This window comes from Electrona antarctica (assembly GCF_951216825.1).
Source record: "Electrona antarctica genome assembly, chromosome: 10".
Taxonomy (NCBI): Eukaryota; Metazoa; Chordata; class Actinopteri; order Myctophiformes; family Myctophidae; genus Electrona; species Electrona antarctica.
In genome coordinates this window covers 35,666,881-35,681,159 of record NC_136791.1, presented here as the reverse complement: position 1 = coordinate 35,681,159, position 14,279 = coordinate 35,666,881, and the positions used below count along the sequence as shown (strand labels likewise).

The following is a 14,279-nucleotide window of genomic DNA, read 5'->3' as shown; positions in this document are numbered from 1 at the left end:
CACCCTGATGGCGAGAAGCAACCTCGCCACGCATCCGCCTGGGTGACGGGAGACTGCTGGGCTGGCGCTTTGGCATGGGGGGTCAGATCAACATATCAAATTAATTCTGTACTGGCCATATATGGAGCGTGTCTTGAGTGTACAAGGTTTGATGAGGTCAGATCAACATATGGAATGCCAGAACAGAGATCTAAGGGTTTGAGGTCAGGTGTAGAGTTGCTGGCCGGCTCCATATATGCAGATCTAGGTGATCCAGTCTTCTCCATGTATGGCTATCCAGGGTTTGATGAGGTCAGTGTCGTGATCTTCATATTATGGAGCGTCGACCATATACGGTGGCGTGACGTGTCACGAGGCATAACGGGCTGACATGGAGGCGTGACCTGACGGACGAACAGGTTTTGCAGGTTTTCATAGTAATCTGCAACCTACAGTCGCAATTAACGAAATACCTAAAAAGATATGTTGTATGCAAGCAAACAAGATGAGGTCACATTCCCAAATATGGAGAGACGCAATGTTCTGCATCTATTTTTCTGCGCTTTGCATGAAAAATAGATGCAGAGGATTGAGATGACTGGAGGCGCAGCTGGACAGCTCATCCGAGGATGACCTTGACACAGTTGCATGACTATATTTCTAGTGAGGCATAGTGTTGTTGGAAAAACAACTCTTAAAGAGCCACTCTGTAATGACAAAGGCAAGCAGCTTTTATAAAAGTGTGAATGGTTTCACCTTGATTCGTGCCCCCATTGACTATTTGACAAATGTTATAATGTTACATTTATATAACATTTGTTAAAAAGAATGTGTGGTGGTACTAAATTGACCTACTGGCAGCATGCACAAGATGTTTAGCGCTCGACAAGCAGACCCTCTTATAGATAAATGGTAAATTTATATAGCGCCTTTATCCAAGGCGCTTTACAGAGATTGTGCATTACATTCACCCATTCACACACACATTCATACACCGATGGCAGAAGAAACCATGCAAGGCACCAACTAGCACATCGGGAGCAGTTAGGGGTTCAGTGTCTTGCTCAAGGACACTTCGACAGTAACTCTGGGGGAGCCCGGGTTCGAACTGGCAACCTTTCGGTTACCATCCAGGCACTCTACCCCTGAGCCACCGCCGCCCCTGATAAATGGCTAGCCTCTTACAGAGTCCTGCTGGCCTTGAAATGTGCTTAAATTGGATTTCAGAGGCATTGTATAAACTGTACTGTAGTAATAGAAATCATTATGCGATATGCTTATGGCAAGGATTCTCTGCAAAGTATATAAATACATTCACATTCTGACAAGTAATATAGATATCTGAGCCGTCAGCTTCACTTCTAAACACTGTAGTGGGTTTATGGTAAACATTACCCACTTGCACATATGCAGTACGTGCACCCTTACGTACATACTGTAGACTCACAGCCAGACATGCACGCACGCACACACACATGCACACGCACACACAGCCACACACACACACACACACACACACACACACACACACACACACACACACACACACACACACACACACACTTTTGTAGCTGAGAGGGGCTGGGATGAAGACATGGAAGAATGATTGATGTTCTCACCTCTGACCGCATTCAGATCGGTGTGCGTGTGCATGTGCGTGTGTGTGTGTGTGTGTGTGTGTGTGTGTGCGTGCTTGTTCTTTATAGGCCCCCAATTTTCTTAGGGATGACAATAGGTCGACCTGGCTACAAAACAGTGTAATTGAAATAAAGTAGTTTCACCTACAACTGAACTTGGACGTGTGTGTGTGTGCGTGTGTGTGTGTGCGTGTGCGTGTCTGTGTCGGTCTGTATGTCTGTCTCTGCACTTGTAGAATCAGTACTGTTAGAGAGCTAACCCAGCTGTTATATCTGTGCACTCACTGGTACAAGCTTTACATTTTAAAATGGAGTCTGATGGAGTCTGCTGGACATCACTGGTGGCTGTACTTGCGCTGTCCTTTGGAATCATCTCCAGTGTTGTGTTGTCTGTCTGTGCACAGCACTTACAGTTGGAGGCCATCGATATTGTCCTTTTCTTTTTGCTGAGGTTTGCGTGATCTGCGCAAAAGGACAGTTAACCCATTTTGGGCGGGAACCCCTTTTGGTGTTTTAAACATTATGTTATAATTTAGCTATTGAAAAATAGCAGATCTACAAGCTCATAGCGCGCCACCGAGTGGCGCGCTACGAGCTTGTAGGTCTGCTATTTTTGAAAAATCGTGAAAATATTTATTTCAGAAAACTGGATTTAGAAGGATTTGTTTTTAAATTTTGAGGTCAGGCCTAAATGGGTCAAATGATAAGGGACAATATCGGTGGCACCCAACTGTAAGACGGTGAGGTCGCAGGAGGTTAAAGAACTACTGATTTTGTATTGCCTGACTGTGCCTCACGTTGGAGTGCTGGAACTTTAAACTGCCTCAAAAACATGTCTGACAGACAATATTTGAGACCCTTAATTCAGTTGCTTGTCCAAGCCTGGAGTGGAAGGTGCGGTTGAATTTTAAACAACACCATCAATTCTCTTAGGATTTCATTTGTCTACACGAGCGTAGTAATGACACAAAAAATAAGTGCCTTTTAAGATGTTTACTTCTACAGAGAATGAGTGTTGTGTCACAAGGGCTTACATTTACCTCCTCTGAAGGGATCCTAGCCAACTGCATCCTTTCCTTTCAGTCTTCTCTCGCCTCTGTTTCCTGTTATAATTTCATCATCATCATGCTGAGATCTGCAGATATTTGGTCCTGGCGCTGGCAGCAGATTTATTCTCCATGTACTGTAGCAGTGTATACAGTACCAGGACCGTGGCTTGGTGTGCATGAGGTTTACATATAGGCACTGTAGTGTATACACAGTCTTCAAATAACAAAGTCAGACTATTCAGTGCAAAGGTATACTCTGTACAGTACATCATAATAACCTGTTGTCCATGGTTTGGTCATTAGTAACCAGGTTTCTCCCCAGATAGACCCGAAATAAATCTGTCTGTGGTGTTTAGGTGTAGATTAAACAAAGGGATTGAGCTGAAATCTTGCAGTGGTTACGGCAATGTACTGTAAACACCATGCATGCACAGGGCAAAGTGACCATTTAGAATTATTACTGTACATACACACTCAGGAGTGTGTGTGTGTGTGTGTGTGTGTGTGTGTGTGTGTGTGTGTGTGTGTGTGTGTGTGTGTGTGTGTGTGTGTGTGTGTGTGTGTGTGTGTGTGTGTGTGTGTGTGTGTGTGTGTGTGTGTGTGTGTGTGTGTGTGTGTGTGTGTGTGTGCGAGTGCTCGTTAGCTTACAGTGCTGACATTGAAACAGTTCTATTACAGTAAATTATCATTAAAATGGAGCTCTCACATTATACCTCTTACTACACGACACGCACACACGCATATTTGGCTTCCTTTGAGGCTAGAATGTGTGTGTGTTATTTTTATCCAAGCAGAGATCAGCCATGCAGAGCATCTGGGTGGGCGGCCTAGTGATGAGCAGACTGTATGACCCCTCACCTTTGACTCCCCAGCTTGACCCTGGTATACTGGCTGGCTCCTCAATGCTCTGCTGCCTGCAGGACTTGCTTGTTGCCAGCAAGAGAGGCTGGGGTTTGGCAGGGGAAATGTAGTCATCTGAAGACTCAAGTGTGTCAATTACACATTGAGGAAGTTGTGACCCGATGGCTGAGTAGTTAAGGCACATACCACAAGGGTCAAAGTACTCAACCCCAGTATACATGAGTTCACTAGTCGGAAGAAACACACCATTGAGAAGGTTTAAGGGATTTATTGACAATGAATGAATGAATGAAATCGGGTGTGTAGGTTCCACGGGGGGAACCGTTCCTGGAGTCTTTGGGGAGGAGGTCGTACGTCGCTTGTCGTATGGCGTTCGTCTTACGGCCCGCATGGACGGTCGCCCCCCGTGGGAACCTGAGAAATGGAAGAGGGGGAGAAAGTAGGAGGGAAGAGAGTTTGTTTTAATCGTTTGTTCTGCTTTAGTGATGTGAATGTAGGATTTCTAGTGCCGATAAAGCTCCTTTGAGGTTGAGCAGGGGAAGGAACTACTATGGAGGTGAATGGGGTGGAGGTGGGATGCAAAGCCTGTAGGAAAGTGGCTTGTGTGCGACGCAGCGAGGCGGGCGAAACATGGAGGATTCTGGGTGGTATTGGGCAGGTATAAATAGGGACAGGTAGATTGGCGTGGAGGGCAGAGAGTGGCGTGAAGGGCAGGGTCAAGTGTTTCTCTGCCTCCTGAACATCTGTTGTTCCAACTCCATTCAAAGTAAGCCACGGTTCTCGAAGTGGGGTCGGCGAAATAATTCAGATTTTTTTTTTCTTTCTTTTTCTTTTTTTTTGGCTAGTGAATTATGTTGTGTGTGATATGAAATGTGAGCTTGCCATAATCGCAGTAATCCTTAATCATATTCCATCATATTGAAGGGCATTTGGATAGAAATAATACAGACTCCAGTCACTTTAGTTAGAGGACTGCAGAGGGGAGCTGTGCGTCTGTGACCAGCTGATGGTCATTGACGTTCATTAAACTCAATGGTCGCCAAGGACTTATTTAACTTAAAAAATATATATATATATAAAATAAAATAAAATATATATGGTGGCGGTCTGGGACTTTTGGCGCCCCCTGGTGGCGGTGGATGAGTTAATGCATCAAGGAAAGCAGTTATGTGTCTGAACTGTCAAATAGCCAGCATGTTGTGTCAAGTGTACATATGATCTGCATAGCTTGATGGGGGCAGTCCGTCTCCCCGGCCCCTTGGGTTTCTGACAATGTGGCCCCCTGAACAATTTAGTTGAATAGCCCTTAGTGGTTTCTGTTCGACTATGAAATGACTTTGATTGAAAAGGTTTAATGCAAATTGTTCCAATGGCATCTAAATGTAAGGTTGTAAGTATGCTTGTCAGTGGTGCGAGGATGAGGAGGTACTTGGAAATATTTCTCCCCTCCAATGGTGTCTGGGCCAAAGAAGTTTGAGTTAAAATACCCTTGACGTAATTCACGTAATTCACGTAATTGTTTTATTCCTTATAATCGGGGGCTTTGTTTTAAATTATGTAGCAACTTTTAGCATGTTTGGCTAACGGCCAATGTCCTCTACCTAAAACCGGCCGAAATCCTCGCGTGCACGCTCTCGCACGCACACGCGCGGTCTTTATGTGCATAGCTGCGTAAAATGCGATATTCGGGGCTTGATTAGAGCTTAATTTGACTTAGATATTAAAATAAACGATGATCGCTTAGCATCCCGGACAGATGACTGTGTAACACAGTGCAGAAAGCTTGCGGATGTTGATGTTCTGTTTAACCGGAAATTACATCGCCAGATTCGCTCTATTCGGTCAAAATCGGCATAATGGTGAAGTTACCGCCACCATCAGGACTGAGTATCTAATCTTGCCCCGACAGCCCTGTGAAAATGAGATATAGTGTGTATATCATGGATTTTTCTATTGGCATTAAAATGTTGTATTAAAAATATGAATAGTGCAGGTAGAAGGCACAATCCACTGTTAATTAGGGTGGCCATAAGGGGGTTAACAATACTGACAATACTAACAAAACAACTGTGTTGAAAATGAGATGGAAAATCCAGTGGACTGTATGCCTTTCATAGAGCGTACTTTACTTTATAAGCATACTGAACGTGTAACAACTCCATTAGTATAAATATTTCCCATGGACATGTCACAACGGACACAAAAGAAATGACAGGGTGGACCTTGTATGGAGACATCCGCTCACGGTCTACTTTGAGTTTGTGTGAACTCAGTGGACCTCATTTCCGTGTACTTTATTCCCTGACTGTGGAATGGGCTTTATACGGTCTATAATACAACCACAAAATAACAATGTGTGAGGTTAGATGGGACCGTATAGAGTTGAGGTTTAATTGGCAACAACTGTTTGAGGTGAGTATTTGAGTTTTCCAGGGAGAGAAGAGAAATTTGTAGAAATTCTATTATGGTTTGTATGATTGTATTCACGGTGGTGAACCCAATCAGACAAAAAAAATAAAAGTATGCATCGCCGGATTAAAAATAAAATGATAAAATCACATAATTTCATTCACCACCGTTATTGAGACGTGAACTGTGGGATTTCTACAGAATGTATTCTGAAGTCAGTTTGATCAAACTGTATAACCACTATGCCTTGTATGAATAGCAGAAATAGCTGATCTACAAGCTCACATTGTGTTGCGATGCAACAGGTTGTAAGCTTGTATATGGTAGATTGGCTATTTTGGAAAATGTTTGCTTTGACTGACAAGCCCACAATGGGGTCGCCAGGGTGAAAGTGGTTATGGAACTGTGACAAATGACTAGTCAGGCGGAACTTCCTCACCTGCCAGTCTTTGCAACCCCTAAGAGCAGGCAGCAAAACATTTCCACAGAGAACAGGAACATTGTGTTATTTAAGGTATTGCCGTCTGACTTCATGGTCAGAAATCTCATTCTTCCTGACTAAAGGGAAATTATTGAAGATCATACAAAAACTAATAGAATACGCACATCACTTGGTAGAGGTGCTGGGTTCAAAAGTAGCATCAGAAAAAGAGAAAAGAACCCGCACACTCATCTGCTCCAAAAGTAATACTTTATTGACGACAAACTTTGACCAGATGAAGAGCCTTGGCTAGAAACAAGGCTCTTCGTCTGTATAACTTTGACCAGATGAAGAGCCTTGGCTAGAAACAAGGCTCTTCGTCTGTATAACTTTTAGAGCAGATGAGTGTGCGGTTTATTTTCTCTTTTTCTGAAATGATTGAAGTTATACCTTGATGTGATGACAGCATGAGAGGCTGCCTGCACAGTCAAATCCTCAAGTGTTTGCATCCATCCGTCCACTTCATTCGTGTAAGGAGGTCTGAGCATCATTGTAACTGTCACGGCAACAGACGCACATCTGCCTTGTCATTAGCAAGATCATAATTACAAAAGAGTGACAAGCTGTTGTTTACAAAGTGCGATTCCCTGAAGGTTTGTGTACGAGGCCATGAACAACAAAAGGAACGTAGAGCCATAGCAGCCAATGGAACGGTGTTATTATTAAGATGTGGAACGTCCATCTGCCGCAGCACTTATGTTCCCCCATAACTCATCTTCACACCTTCTGACAGTTTTGTCTGTTGGTTTAAGTACTTGCAGCAGCTACATGAAGTCATTGTATGTAGAGAAATTGTGAGGGGAATTAAGTATTGAGTGTGTGTGTGTGTGTGTGTGTGTGTGTGTGTGTGTGTGTGTGTGTGTGTGCGCGTGTGTGCGTGTGCGCGCGTGTGTGTGTGTGTGTGCGTGTGCGCGCATGTGCGTGCGTGCTTCAGACAGCTGGTAGCAGCTTGCTGTGTCTCATCCGGAGGAGATGTATGTTGCGAGTTCTCCATTATGTCAACGTACTGGCAGACACTATGCACTTTGTCTCATAGAGCTCCTCTGGAATGAGTGTTCCTCCTCTCCTCTCCCTCTCCGCCCTGTGGTTAGGATGCGTTATTACCATATAAATGAACGCTGGCTACAAGGTGTTTAACCTCTGGTATAGGGCTGGCTGGGGATGAAAGCAGTCTAGATGGAACAGTGCTTTCAAATAGTTTTTTTCCCAGGGTCAAACATCAAGTGCAGTCACTGCATGCATGCATATATGTGAAATCTGCAAACACATCTATAGGCGCCCCCCTCCCCTCGCGATGCACGCTATATCCCCCCCCCCTCCCCCCACAGCAATTTATCGGCCCATAAAGGGCTTGATATGCTATGTGCGGTGCCCTGACAATAGCAGATCTATAAGCTCAGTCACAGCGCGTTGTGAGCCTGTGGATCGCTACAGTACTTCTTCCCGCAACTAAGTATCAATTTGGCTTTATGTACCACACCTTCGAATTTCATATTCATTCATTCTCTCTCTCTCTCTCTCTCTCTCTCTCTCTCTCTCTCTCTCTCTCTCTCTCTCTCTCTCTCTCTCTCTCTCTCTCACCCTCCCTCCTCGACCTATCACTAAGTATTGGTTGTGGTGCAGCTGTGGTGCTCCCCTGCTGTTTGTACGTGGGCAGAAAGCACATCATTAGCATTCGTTGACATCAAACCTGTATGTAAGAAAAAATACTTTGCATGTATTATATGTTATCTTCTTGCAGTAAAAATAAACACGTGTGTCTGTGTATAATGATAATTTATATTAATACTCAAAGTTGCTAGACTGTGTGTGCGTGTGCGTGTGCGTGTGTGTGCGCGTGTGTGCGTGTGCGTGTGCGTGTGCGGCCGTGCGTGCGTGCTGTATGTGTCTTTAGTCGACACTTCAAATCAAATCAAATGTACTGTATGAATTAGAGACCTAGCCAAGCTGTACACCTGTGCACTCACTGGTACTGTAGGCTGTAGTCATTTTAAAATGACACACACACACACACACGCGCACGCACACACACACACGCACTCTCACTCACTTGCTCATTTAGCTCTGGTCCAGTTCTCTAACGCTCTGTTAGGAGCGGTGCTATTCCCCCATCTTCTTTGTATAATACACTTCTTGGGCAGAAAATAAAATATGTACAGCAGACGGAAATTATTTAATTTACTCAACGGCACCCTCTATATGGATCTGGTCACTGGTATTTAATTATGTCAAAACAGCCTTTGTTTTGATGAGTAGTGGAATCGTTTTCTTTATTTTCGTGGATGTTTCAGTCCATGGAAATAGCACCACTCTTAACACTCCTAGTGACTCACTCACTCACTCACTCACTCACTCACTCACTCACTCACTCACTCACTCACTCACTCACTCACTCACTCACTCACCTGACCACCACACTCTCCTTCCCAGGATGACATGTACATGTTCGGAGGCAAACTGGAGGCAGGAGTTTCCAATGTGACTGATGAACTGTGGGTCTTCAATATCCCCCAACGCACCTGGTCAAAGCAGTCCCCATCGCCGCCCCCGCCCTACGCGCTGGAGGGCCACTCCGCCCATATGGTGGAGCTGGCCAACGGCGAGCCGGCCATGCTGGTGTTCTTTGGATACTCGCCCATCTACAGCTACAGCTGCAAAGTCCACGAGTACTACATCAGTAAGTAGACCAGAACACGCTGCTGTGGCATGCAGTAGTGGATTTCATTTAAGGTCTCTCTCTCTCTCTCTCTTGATTTTCATTGATACAGTTCAAATGGAGCTACAGTACCCTTGAATCAGAATCAAAATTGAAACACTTCAGGCTGCAGCGGAGATAAAGCTTGGCAAGGTCATGAGAACAAATTGATTTAACTGCTGAGAGAACGAAGAATTGCATCTCTTCTTGCATATAACTAGCCAACTATCACAGCAGTTGATACCAATGTGAACATTGTGTGTTTAGCTAACAAATTATATTATGTGTGCAAGCCATTTCCACCACAGTTGAGCTTGGGAGCACTCTTTTTGGTGGAGTCATTGTCCTGTATACTGTATGTGCAATGAATGATTTACAACAATTTCAAATGCATGACTTTTTTTTTTTTAATCTTTTGACAACAACAAGGCAGGTGGGAAAGTGAGACGATATTCTACTTGCGCCAAGTGCATCTCAGTGTGAGATGATCTCAACTGGTGGAAGTTGCTTTCACACAGACAAGCACTAATACAGTGGGTCTAACATTTAGGACGCATCCAGCATAGGCTAAAACAAAATTGTTGTTGTTTTGACAAGCCTGGAAAATTGAAGTATCTATTGAAGTAGTTTATGTCTTTATTTAGCAAAATACTAAGTTCACAGTATAAAGAAGAGCTACAGTACAGTGAGAGAATGTTCTGTTGTGGAACAAAGGAAGGGTTGAATTGATTGATTGATTTATTTTAGGTCGACTAGACTTGTGAGCTTGATACCCTTACAGTCAGTTTATATACTGACTGTCATGTTTTGCGGATTATAGAATAAACAATAGATATTGTTTATTATTGCGATAAATGTTATTAATCTGAGTAGATGTCCCTATGCAACATAGTAATACATTGATGCTTGCTAGACACATTAGCTTGAATGTGATACAGATCCCAATTTGCTTACTACTAGTACTTCAAGCTATGAGCCAACAAAGTGCATTTTCATCAAGCTGAAAGTTTTTTCCCAATAGCTGTGATTCATGTGAGACTGTTGACTCCGTCAACTTCAAAGGAAAAGAGGTCGCTGTTTTTCCTTTATTTTTTGACGATGGGTTCTCAGATTGTTCTTGTGATGAACAGGTAGTCTAGCCTCAGGGTTTTAAACTAAAAAAAACAAAGCCTCCTGAAACTTTAAACAAGAGAGACATTATCAACACTTCCAGCTGGAGAAAGTGAGTTGTGAGAGTGACTTTGCAGAGTGAAAGCATGAAGGGTGATTTTCCTGGGACTTAATTATATTTTTGACCAAGGAAATGGTAGCACTACTGTGAAATGAGGCTCGGTCTAGAAGCTCAAACAACATTTCTCTTAAGTCCACATTTAGCCTTGCTATTCCGTTTCACTGGAGCGTGTCTGTACTATCACGTGCAATGTCCCTGGGTTTTTAATTTTTAAATAGAGAGATGTTGAAAAATAGAGGACTGTGGTGTACCATACAGTACAGTATATACATTGACGTAGGATGCCTGAAAGTGATCCATTAAATTATGCAAATGTAATGGATCAAACCCACACTATGACGCTGTCCGTGTCCAACGCAGGAAGAAAGTGGGCAGAATTCAATGGGTAAACTGTTTTTTTGAGACCCTTCAATGTCCAGCTTTTGGTGTGTGTGCACAAACTTTGTCCTTTACACAAACACTAAAATGCCATTGACTATGAATGGACAATTTCGAGTATAAACAAACATTGCGTAACACAAACATTGATGACGAAGGTGAGGACGCAAATTGTGATTGGCCGGAATGAGATGATGTACCGGTATTTATTGTTTATTTGGATCCCCATTAGCTACTATACCTTAGTAGAAGCTACTCTTCCTGGGGTATGATGATGTACCATGATAAGAGTGCCGCTCACTTCACACAGGTGTGATTTGTATTACTTACACAGGCAGGGGTACGTCAGGAAACACAGGTATAATCTCAGACACAGGTGCAGGCAGGATAAACGTTGTAATCCACACCTTATAGAATATAACACATATAATAGCATGTTTACTCTCAGTAACATAAATAGCTGATCAGACAGACCAAAGTAAAGCCTGCAGAGTCTTACCGTAGAGTCTTACCGCTAGTATGTGCTCAATGTATTGATGTCTTAATGCTTAATATTTTATTATTTACACTTTCAATTGCCTTGCTGTAAAATGTGATATACAAATAAATAACACATTTAAAATAATAAACTTGCCTTGCCTTGCCTAGGAGGACCACAGAAATAATAGAGGGACAACAATATAACGTTGTTGAACCAGTACTGGCGAAGTGATGTTTCTGCATGGATAAAATAAACATGATTACATTTCTGTTTTCATTTCTGCTCCTAGTAAATTATAATTTGTTTACGTTTTTCATTTCTGTTCATTGAAATGGTCCTGGCTCCAATGTCCGACGTCTTTTTTCTCGTCCATTCCGTGCTCACAGTTTCACCTCTTAACCTCTTCAACATATACTGTAGCATATTGAATATACTAGAAGTGGGAAACTCAAAAAGCACAATGAACAAAATAGGCACAAAAAATATATAACAGAATTGCACGCACGCACGCACGCAGCCACGCACGCACGCACGCACGCACGCACGCACACTAACGGTTTGTACTATAGATAGAAAGGGAACATACCTTGAGTGACTGAACGCAAACAATGGGCTTGAGTGGCGACGCACAACTAATCGCCACAACACAGTGAACACACACACAAAAGCATGGGCACACACAAGCAGCTAGGGGCTAAAACATAATCTGGTAGAGATGCTGATAGCAGTGCAATGTTTGACTCAATGATTGTAAACACCACTATGTGATGGTTATAGTATTTATTGTCATACAACATATTTTGTGTCTTCCTCTTGCTGTGGGGAAGTTTTGCTGCTGTGATGCTCTGATGAAAAAAGTGGCGTACTACTGTATGTAACCAGTAGATGTCACTGCAGCCCAGCGTTGGTAGAGCAGTCAGTGGCACTGGAGTGGATGCATGAGACATTGTGCACGTGCCCCACACACACACACACACACACACACACACACACACACACACACACACACACACACACACACACACACACACACACACACATACACAGAGAGTGGTCATTAAGAAGAGGTGGCACCTAGGCCAGAGTGTCTGGGCAAGGACAATGATTAATGAATCCACTGAGTTCTCTCACTCTTCCACCTCCCTCTCATTTCTCTCTCCCTCTAATCCCTTTCTAGCTCGCCTAACACTCTCTCTCGCTCGCACGCACACACACACACACACACACACACACACACACACACACACACACACACACACACACACACACACACACACGCTATCATTCCTCCTCATTTCCATCTCTTTTATTCCATCATTTTTCCCCTTTAACCCCCCTGTCTCTCTCTGTCCCTCCTCTGCACTCACCCCCCCCCCCCCCTCTCTCTCCCTCTCTCTCTCTCTCTCTCTCTATCTCTCTGTCTCTCTGTCTCTCTCTCTTTGTCCTTATCTGTACATCAATTACTTCCTCACAATGTCCGCCACCCCTTCACCCATATCTTCCTCAGTTCTTCTCTTCTTCCTCTCTCTCACTCTATTCTGTCTCATCCCCTCTCTCTCTCTCTGGTGTAGAGAGAGAGGGGATGACATTGTCATGCTATCATTCTGGGTAGCGTCATTAGGCAGTATAGGTGCTGGTACAGGATGTGAGCAGGTATACTGTAGTGCGTGCGTGCGTGCGTGCGTGCGTGTGTGCGTGTGCGTGTGCGTGTGCGTGTGCGTGTGTGTGTGTGTGTGTGTGTGTGTGTGACTGTGACTGGTTAAATGAATGGCGGCTAGATGAAGGAGAGTGTAAAGTTGGAAGTATAAAAGGGTCTTAATGGCCGCCCTGCTCGGCGACTTTCCTAGCAATTAGCCTACAGAGACAACTCCCGCTCGCCACATAAGGGCCGACCTTTTTTCTCTCTTGTCGTTTCACTTATAGTATCTGTACCCGCGCTCTCCCCCCCCCCCCCTCTCTCTCTCTCACTTGATCTTGATCTTGCAAGTTTTATTGAAAGTTTTTTCCAACTACTACCGTCTCTGTATCTCTCTCTCTCTCTCTCTCTCTCTCTCTCTCTCTCTCTCTCTCTGTCTCTCTCTCTCTCTCTCTCTCTGTCTCTCTCTCTCTCTCTGTCTCTCTCTCTTTCTCTGGGTCTCTTTGTTGTTTCCATGTCTTTGTATCTTTCCGTTCTCTCTTTCTTTCTCCTACGCTTTTTTTCTCGTTCTTGCCAAAGCTGTCCTTCGGATGCCCCGCATCTCCTCTCTATCTGTTCTTCTCGGTTTCCCTCTCTCTCTCTCTCTCTCTCTCTCTCTCTCTCTCTCTCTCTCTCTCTCTCTCCCTCCCCAGCATAGCATGTGTCTTCAATGCAGTAAGGAGTCCAGGCAGGATTATTTAACTATATAGGGTTGTATTTGTAGTTAATGGTTGTCATCATCAGAATCACCACACACCACACAAAGTTCTCTCTCTCTCTCTCTCTCTCTCTCTCTCTCTCTCTCTCTCTCTCTCTCTCTCTCTCTCTCTCTCTCTCTCTCTCCCCCGGCCCCTCTCTCTCTCTTGTCACCTGTGGTAATGGAAGCACTTTGCCTCCCTGGCATGAATGTGAAAAGACAATATTGCCACCAGAGCATCACAAAGTTTTTAAACTGTCAAGTCGGATCTCTGTCCCTGGATATTACACTGTCTGTGCCCTCTCTCTCTCTCGCTCTCTCTCCCTCCCTCCCCCCTATCTCTCTCTCTCTCTCTCTCTCTCCCTCCCCCTCCCTCCCCCCTATCGCTCTGTCTCTTTCTCTCGGTCACTCTTTGTCTTTGTCTCCCTCCTCTCTGTCCCTCTCCGTCAATTAAATTCTGTCCAAGGATGCGTTATTGGGATGACTCAAAAAATAGATTAACAATATTGCCAGAGCTTTTCACATTGCATTACAGTATACAACAATCATATCCAGATAATAGAGAGAAATTAACCCAGGGGAGGAAAAATAAATAATAAAATAAAAATGCCTGCAAACAACAATGCAGGGAAATGATCGTCCCTTAATTGCATTAGTTCAAACTAATAACTAAACCGTCTGCGTATCTCTGCCTTTCTCACTTTCT

The 14,279-nt window shown here is 43.9% G+C and overlaps 1 protein-coding gene across 1 annotated transcript in view; it reads left to right on the top strand.

Moving 5' to 3' along the window:
- The window catches only part of atrnl1a (attractin-like 1a), a gene marked incomplete at its 3' end in the record, with an annotated part of 286,121 nt that overhangs the window by 72,199 nt on the left and 199,643 nt on the right, over positions 1-14,279 (top strand). The window contains exon 8 of the mRNA XM_079511913.1: positions 8,847-9,093. Within this exon, the coding sequence (XP_079368039.1) occupies positions 8,847-9,093 (247 nt within the window). The remainder of the gene's footprint in view (positions 1-8,846; positions 9,094-14,279) is intronic.